Here is a 9,367-nt window from a genome sequence, read left to right as displayed (position 1 = left end):
GTTTTTTAGGAGGCTTGTTTAGATCAGTTTTACCTTTGCTTTCAAGGGGTGCTAGAGTTATAGGAAAAGAAGCACTAGGCGCTGGAGTTGGTATTTTGTCGAACTTAGTGAATGCACGACCCATGGAGGATTCAATAAAATCTCGTCTCAAGGACGCTAGTTCCAATTTAAAACGAAAAGTTGATGAAAAAATTGATAGAATAAACATGTCTGGATCGGGGTATATAACGAAGAGAAAGCGTCTTTCCTCACTCAGTGCACGCTCAGCTGCTAAAGTGAAAGCCATTAAAAAATTGGCAGTTTCTCGTGCCAACATAAAATATATTTTTTCATAACTAATAAATTTAAGGAATTATGTCTTTCTTACATAGTCATTCTTGTGAATGTATAAAGTCTGAACTAGATTTATTTGCATTGCCATCAACACAAACAAGTATTGAAAATGGTATTTGGATTCATTACAAACCAATTTCGTCTCTTGCTGATGATGGACCAATAGAATTTCAAGTACCAGGATCTGGTGACGATTACCTAGATTTATCGCATACGTTAATACATATTAAAGCAAAGATAGTTAACCTAGATTCATCAAAAGTGAGCACACCCACAGTAATAGCACCAATAAATAACTGGTTACACTCACTATTCAGCCAGTTAGATGTATATTTAAATCAAAAACTTGTGTCACCACCTAATAATACATATGCTTACCGTGCTTATTTGGAAACTCTGCTGAACTACTCTCCTGCCGCAAAGAAATCTCATTTGACTTGTGCTCTTTGGTATGAAGATGCAGCTGGTCAAATGAACTCAACAGACAACACAAATCCTGGATTTCTGAAACGACAAAAACTAGCATCTGAAAGTAAAGAAATAGAAATGATTGGACATCTACATGGTGATATATTTAACCAAGAAAAGTTTTTAATTAATGGGGTTCAAATGAGTGTCAAATTAATTCGCTCAAGAGAATCGTTTAATCTGATGGGTTCTTCTACTGATATAAAATGTAAAGTATGCATTACGGATGCAACTCTTATTGTTCGTAGAGCACGAATAAATCCAACTGTACTCCTCGCACATCAAAAAGTCTTAGCCTCTACTACAGCAAAATATCCTATTACTCGAGCTGAAGTCAAAGTTTTAACTATACCATCAGGGGTTCAGGGAAAGACTCTTGACAACATTTTTCTGGGGCAAGTACCTAAAAGATGTATAGTTGGATTTGTAAACAACACAGCATTCAATGGAAGTCTTACTAAAAATCCATTCAATTTTGAAAACTATGCTATGAACACATTTTGTTTATATATTGATGGCCAACAAATACCTTCAAAAGCATTGCAACCATCATTCGAGAATGATATTTTTACTGCAGCCTATCACACTTTATTTTCGGGGACTGGTATACATTTTCTAAATGAAGGTAATGGAATATCTAGGGAGCAATATGCAAAAGGTTACTGCCTATTAGCGTTTGACCTAACTCCTGATTTGTCATCAAATTCCATGACTCATTGGAATCTTATAAAGCATGGCAGTGTAAGGGTAGAAGTTCGGTTTGAATCAACTCTAACCGAAACTATTAATTGTATAGTGTATGCAGAGTTTGATAACGTTATTGAAATTGATAAGAACCGAAATGTAACCGTCGACTACAGTAGTTAAGATAAATTTATATACTTAGATGTAAGTAAAAGCCTAATAAATGTAATATATTATACCTATTTGAAGTCTTTCATTCGAGTTAAACCATATTGCGTCCCTTTAAATATAAGGTTTGGATAATTTTGCTCTGCATTTGTAAATAGTGTATTGTACCTATCAGAGGTATCGATAAGTAGGCATGCACAATGGATACAATCGAGATTCAGAAGCATTTAAGTAAAATTCATTGTAGCTTGAAAAACAATGTCTATGCAGCAAACCGATTACCGCTATACGTTAAGACTCCAATGTACTTGATAAGTAATTTGGACCCTGACAGTGAACCAGGCTCTCACTGGGTAGGCATGTACATAGACAGAAATGGCATCGGTGGGTATTTTGATTCATACGGTCGACCACCAACAGGCCATCACAAAGCCTTTTTCAGAAGGAACGCAAAACATTGGGATTTTAATAGATATAGAATACAACTTGATTGGTCTTCAGTTTGTGGAGAATATAGTCTTACATACTTGCATTACATGTATTATGGAAATACACTCAGAGATTTTTTAAGCCTGTTTTGTGAGGATAAATTGATAAACGATATTGTAGTATCGCAATTGTTCAAAAGGTTGTTTTGGAAATAATAAACAATGTCAATACGAAGTTTTTTTATTGCATTACCATGCGCATACCCCCATCATTAACGACACAGTGATAATGACCCTATTATGTTGTGAGGACAGCGAGTGGTGATTAGATAAGTAAGGTCCGTATTGTTATATGGACATAGCGAGCTTAATGAGATAAGGAGGTGATTAGATAATGAATTAGAGGTCGTTATTCATAAAAGCTAACTTCGTAAGCAAAGGAGATAGCGTAAAATAAATGCGTGCAATCGATCGGGCGTGGTCGGAAACCCCCATTTTGACACCAAACTTTTTTTTTTTTTTTTTTTTTTTTTTTTTTTTTTAGCCGGGCTCGCCCCTCGATCGTGGCAAACAGGGCAGCGGGGGGACGGGGAAGCGAGGGGGAAAAGTCGGTGCCCCACAACCGGTGAATAGAGAGGGGAGGGGGAAAATCGGTGCCCCAGAACCGGTGAATCCCTACTACTTTCAGACGATCGCATGGATTAATTTTTCAGATACTGTAGGCGGCAAGCCCGTTAATAAATAATATATTTTTAACTAGCTTTTTTGCCCCCTAAATATTCCATAAATGGAAAAGGAGTAGCTTTTAAATTTCAAAAAGTAAGTTTCTTTGTTTTCCGGGGCCAGAACCTAGCCAATGTTAAAAGAGAATACAAAAACGTTTCGGCTAACCGCCAAGCGTTAATAAATTCTTTGAATTCGTGGATAGAGGGAAACCCACGGAAATCGCAGCGGCACAGCCCGACAATCGAACGATACAAACCACTAAAATAGAAATAAATATTTTGGCCTTTTAGTTTTATAATTACGTTTTTAAATGATATCTTTAACAAAAGTGTATTTCTCCGTTGTTCAGTTCTGCAATTTATGATCTGAAACATTTTCCAGGACCCTGCGTTCTAGTTTTAAGAGTGTGGTAAATCGGATGTCATAATACATTTTTACTTAAATTTATATAGGTATGAGTTACTTCTTGTTAGAGTAATTTGATATTTTTAATTGGCTTGGAGAAGATTTACGGACGTGCTCCTTAAGACTACCCAACGCTGGGTAGGTAGATATATCTTTATAGCGTTTTGATACCCCAGATGTATTATGCTTTACAATGGAAAGTAAAACTATCAATATAAAAACCTCAAATTGACGATACCGTTTTGGTATCCTTTATGTCCATATTCTCACCGTAAAGTTGTCCAACTTTACGGGGAGAATATCATGTCAAACTTAAAATTTTGTTGTTCATCATTATAAGATGCCAATTGCAAACCATTGTGGTAAAAACTTGTGAAGTCGGCCATCATGTCTAAACGATCATCGCTTTAAATCTTTTTGCTTGGCCATTAGAAACTTTAATGAGACCTGTCAATTTTGTGCCTCCTCGACGCTAAGAGATCTTCTGATTAATGCGGAAAATCTTACTCATTTCCTAGCTGGCAGTGATGGAAGATAAAACATTTGAAAGAGGGCGTTCGTACGATAGTAGCTTTAAAATAATGAACTCTTTGAATAACGTTCATCTAGTCTCTACTTAGTACTAATTAGTACGGAGGTACCTACGCAGTTGTATTTTTTATCTCGTAACGAACTTATTTCTTTGAAACTAAGTCGAAAACTGATAGGTATAAGACGTCATTTCTTCTACGTTTGCACTTGATGTTACAGCTTATAGAATAGGTTGTTTATATTATTGTTATTGGCCCCCGAACGCAAGTTTAGAATGTAGATGGACGAACTAATCATAAATTATTAAAAGTTTTAAATCTTTTATAACTATACCGTCGATCAACTTTCTAATTTTGTCCTCGACAGTTGGTGATTGAATAATTATGTTAAAATCCTAGCAACAGGTTGATCTTGCAATCAATCTATATCAATCAATCATTGTTGCAAAATTTAATTTAAAAGTGTAAGGGTAGTGCTGTCGGAGTAGAACAGAGCCGAACACAGTTCTTTATACAATTGAAAACAACAAACTTATTCAAAACATTTTATTTTCAACAAATTACAGCATAATAATTCTAATCACAGGTCTATCAAATTACATTAATCAAAATACATACTAAATACATTACAAATTATAAAATTATCTTGACTTAAAATAAACTGTAATAAAAGTCGTAAGCATTTTGGTTTAATTTGTCAAAGTACATGTTTTACGAAAACGAATTCGTCATTATCTGACCAAACGTAGTTCAAAATAGTGTACAAAATTCATTTTTATTACGTGTACACAATAAACTAATTTAAATGCTTACATTTCTTTAAAATCCAGACACATACGCAATTATAACATGCAAGTGTTAACATGTGAATAAAAATATTCATCAATAAGAATAATAATTAATAAAACTTTTTGGTCAGTTTATTTAAATAGAAAAAACGTTAGAGATTATGAAATCTTACTGCAATATGCAACAGAAATTCCACAAAATCACATGTCAATACACAATACAATACAATACAATAAAATACAAACAATAAATTATTCTAAAATAATGAACAACTAGCGACGTTTGATACAATATATTTTATAGTAACATTTGTTCAGTGTGAATTGCTGATAATAGGATACATAAATAAAATCAACTATATTGTCATAAGATTCGAAGATTTCGAAGTCATTAAATACTATTTCTAAAATTAAAACCTAGTTCTAACCATACAAACCAGGTACCTAAACGAAACCTTACTCAAAAAGTCAGTCCATCGTTACCGCGTTAAAAGAATATACTATTACAACGTTTCCGAATACTTCGTACATCACACAACACATACAAAATGGTTACAATACACACACAGTTACTTAGGAAGAGATTTTAGCTAGCTCGTGTATAGCTTCGCCTTTCAACTGCGGTAGGCTGGACACTTTCGCTAGCGTCGCATCTAAATACTTTTTGTATACCGCCTTAAACTTCGAATTATCTACATTAATGACAATCTTTGCTAATTTTCTAATAATGGGGTCAATGTGTTCTAGAGAGTAGCCAGAGTAATACGATAATGTAGGCGTCCATACTTCAGAAAGGGTTTTACTCGATAATAAGTAAAGAGAGAGGCAGATGGCGGCCGCAGCCAGCTCCGAAGGTCTGTAGTGCGCCATGGAATACTCTATAAGACTTAAATCTACAAAGTATTTAGCTAAGTGGTGGTTTTTCGAGGTCCCGTGCGCAGCCTTGACGAATCTGAAAAAAATGTATATGTTTTAAATAAATGTATCAATGTACTAAATTAGACACATTTAAAATTGAACTTTTCTTTGTTAGTATAGGGAGAGAGTTTTAATATGTATAAATCATTGGCCAGTTTAAAGCAGCCCATCACGCAATCTATCAATAGACAATCGCCATTGGTAACAACAGTGCAATGCATAAAGAATACAAACTACAATTAAAAATTATAATCATTTACAATACTGACCTTCTCAGGAAGCTAAGAGGGATGGGGCGAGCGAGGCAGAATCCAAGCTTGGACATCATCTCCCGCTCGCACTGGAACACCTCTGATCTGCTGTAGGCGTTGTCTGTGACGTACACGAAGTCGCCCACATCAGGAGCGTATATCTCTTCATATTTGCTGGCGATAAACATCGCAGTCACACCAATTAACTGCAGTTGATTCCTTTGTACATTAGGCACCGCCTGAAATGGATAAATATAAAAATAATCAGGACCATAATTGACAACATTCATGGGAACATTAAAGTTGAACACAAATATGAAAAAGTTCAGCAATGTTTAATATCATTCGCATTTAAAATAAAATCCTCTAAGTAGGCTATATAACAACATGAGGGGACACACATCATGCTACTCTATGACATTTAGACATGTCTAAATGGTGGATTTTGATTTTTATTCTGGGTCTGGGTGTTTCATAGCCAACCAAAACCCAGGCAATATTTTGGTGTTAGATTAAGTGTAGAAATTAGATAGCATTATTTTATTTTGTATCCTGAAGTACTAAAATCAATATTATAGAGCAAAAATCCCGAAATAAATTAAATAAAAATACAATAAGACATTACCTGTAAATAACGATCAATAATTCCAACAGTGAGGTGGAATGTCTCCAAAACTAAAGAGAACTGGCGCTGGACTTCTACCAACCAATCAATCAACGTCGCCCGCATCTTGCCTGTGATCACACTCTGAAATTATAAACATGGTGTTATTTTCCTTTCCCAAATTTATTTTTAAGTTTCACTTTAATTATATGAATTAATCTTTCTTAGATAGAAACACAAAGAGTCTCTGTGTTGCATTTATACGTGTAGAAGTCTATGGTCAAATACCACCATCAGTACCCACTTTTATGACTTGCCGAAAACACTAAAGCTTTAAAGGGTTACCTTTAAAGTTAGAAATCTGTTATACGATTCAGATAAAATATGGAGGTTTCCTTTTTTTTATAAAATATATAATATAGGAGTAGCAGACGAGCATGCAGTTCAACTGATGGTAAGTGGCTACTGCCGCCCATGGACATCTGTAATGAACCCCAGATAGAATTACATAGATATTCCTACCCGAGGTCAGCCACAGATGCGGCGCTACCTTTTCCGACGCATTCCAGTTTAGTCCACAGGACTAAAGTTCAGTCCTGTTTACTAAACTGGAACGCGTCTAACACTGCTGTTATTAGGCAGAAATAGGTGTGGTGGTGATGCCACCGGAGTCGAACCACAAAGGGTTCTACCACCTTCAAAAAAATTGACATCACCCCATTTACATAATCTCAACAAATCTAAACATACCTGTTTTTTCAAGTGATCATGTTCAATGGGGTACTTTTTCTCCAATTCAGTCAAATAGTTGTAAATATCCTTAATATAAATAGACATTAGCAGCGGGCTATTCTTGTCACTGGCATCAATATCCTCAATGTCCTCGGGAAGGTGGGGTGTTGATAGTGATGTATCATTATTACTAATCTCCTCCTTTTTCACTGCATCAGGTTTCTCCGAATTCTCAGCTAACTTCAGCTTTCCTAGTGACTCTGTCGACTCCTTCAGAATGGGTTTCAATACATTCTTAGCCTCCTTAGGGTTCTCCTTCAATGTTGGCAGTTTAGACGACTTCTTGACTTCAATGTTACATTTTCTGCTTTGTAGTATACTATTTACAGCTTCTTTGAGGTCATTTTGTCTGTTTGTTGTGTCTTTCAATGCAGCCTGAAATTCACAAGTTTTTTCTATGCATTTTCGTAATATTCAAGTAACATGACATTAATATTTTACGAATTATTTTTCAATGCTACAATCAAAGTAACTATGAAAAACATACTTTGACAAATTTTTGGAGCATTTCATATCTTTATGTACTCTAAATATAACAAGACAATATACAGTCCACAATATCTTACCAAACTATTACTGTAATATTACTAGAATGTTACAAATGTTGGGTTTTCTGGTTAAAGACACTTATTCTCAAAAGTGATACATTTCACTTTATGAGAACTAAATTTAAAATAAACAAATAGTGAGCATGCAGTAAGTAAAACATTAGAACATTACGTTTTGTGCACTATATTGTTAAAAGAGAAAAAAGTGGTTATTCTTTTAATATTGTTCTATACGCGCTACCCCAAATTTCCACTAAGTAGTTAAGATGTGGTTTTACGAGACAGTTATATATTGTAAAGGGTACCTGATATGGGAGGCATCAAACACAACCATATAGTACGCCCAATAGGGAACATATGTGAGGTCATCAAGATTAATAAATAACTTTGTAAATAAATTAGGTCATAGTCATCAGCATTAATACAGATTTTAAAGTTATTATTTACCCGCGTGCGGACCACAGCTCTGGCTGCCAGTGATCCAGTACTTTCTTCACGTCTGAGGGGAGGCCTCGATGAGGGCTGGATAATATTCTTAGCTGGAAGGCCAGTGTCAACTTTGGACTGAACATGGCTGTAATTACTGAAATAAAAAAGAAATAAGTATTGATTACAAAAAATAATTTTCTTTAAAATTTAAATTACAAAATATGAATTATTAGTGAATGCACAAGTTTATCCATTAACAGTTACATTTAGGACTTTGCAAAAACACATTTTAATAAAGTGAAATTGTACCAATCTTAATAAAATTTGTTTGCAATATAATCAAAAAGGCCACCTATCGTACTAAATATTCTTCAATCATATTAACCATTAACATACAGACTAGAGCATTCCGAAATAATAATGACAAAGACAAGATGAAAAAAGTCTATTTAAATATTTAACAATTCTTAAAGAGGGTATATAGAATATTTTACCTTTTAAGAACGCCTCGTGTAACGGTGGCTTTTTTCTCAAATTCAGCGGTAGCAACTGCCACTTTACCGATATTAATATCGCGCGGAGCTTGCACATTCGTGTTCAATTCTCCCAGAGCACCTCGGACCGTCAATCCTTGCCGCTTCGAAGGCAGCAATAAGTTTATCTTCCCTTTACTTACGTATACGTTCTCCTGGTCTTGAATTTGCACCTATCACAATAGAAAACGTAAGGTTAGAAATACATACGAAAATAAATCACGTTAAGACATAAATGAATGTGTATCTTACCGTTCGATGCCTCCTAACTTGCACCTCCATTTTCTTAACTTTTTGTAGGATATACGCTTACAATATAACAAACCAGGAGTTAGGAACTCGCTGGTATAGTTATTTACGACTCTATACTCCAATATTCTGTATCCAGCTGTTGTACGATCTTCTTTTTGAAATTACACTGCGTTATGATTGTTGCGTTGTGAGACTGAACTCAAAATAACGGTTGAATTTCAATTCACGACCAAACTGTTTTTGACACGCTTCTTATGATTGGCTGATTGAATATAACAGGAAGTCACTTGAGTGCACTATAATTTTTTTTAATAAAACACCAACTTATGGTAAAAAATATGTAGCTTCTAAAAATAATATTTATTTCTAATACACATTTAAATATATTTAGTGTATTTGTAATGTGCATATAAATTAAAAGTATTTCTCTTGATACATTAATCGTTCAAATTCAATACATTTCCATTTTATTTTTTCCATTTTTATATTTTTGTTTTTCATTTTTGTATA

General features: G+C 34.5%; 1 protein-coding gene across 1 annotated transcript; it reads right to left on the bottom strand.

The window, feature by feature from the left end:
* Positions 1–4,274: 4,274 nt before the first annotated feature.
* CycB (Cyclin B) lies at positions 4,275–9,086 on the bottom strand. Its single transcript, XM_073088423.1, has 7 exons — positions 8,858–9,086; positions 8,567–8,778; positions 8,091–8,226; positions 7,054–7,470; positions 6,325–6,447; positions 5,718–5,938; positions 4,275–5,482 (listed from the first exon to the last, which is right to left on the bottom strand). The coding sequence occupies exons 1-7, from the start codon at positions 8,885–8,887 to the stop codon at positions 5,104–5,106; spliced, it is 1,518 nt and encodes a 505-aa protein (XP_072944524.1). The 5' UTR covers positions 8,888–9,086; the 3' UTR covers positions 4,275–5,103.
* Positions 9,087–9,367: the final 281 nt, after the last annotated feature.

Source organism: Epargyreus clarus, unplaced genomic scaffold (genome assembly GCF_041222505.1).
Source record: "Epargyreus clarus isolate Ecla_fem2 unplaced genomic scaffold, WU_Ecla_fem_2.2 ptg000003l, whole genome shotgun sequence".
Taxonomy (NCBI): domain Eukaryota; kingdom Metazoa; phylum Arthropoda; class Insecta; order Lepidoptera; family Hesperiidae; genus Epargyreus; species Epargyreus clarus.
Note: the sequence above shows the minus strand (reverse complement) of the source record. Positions and strands in the feature narration are given on the sequence as shown.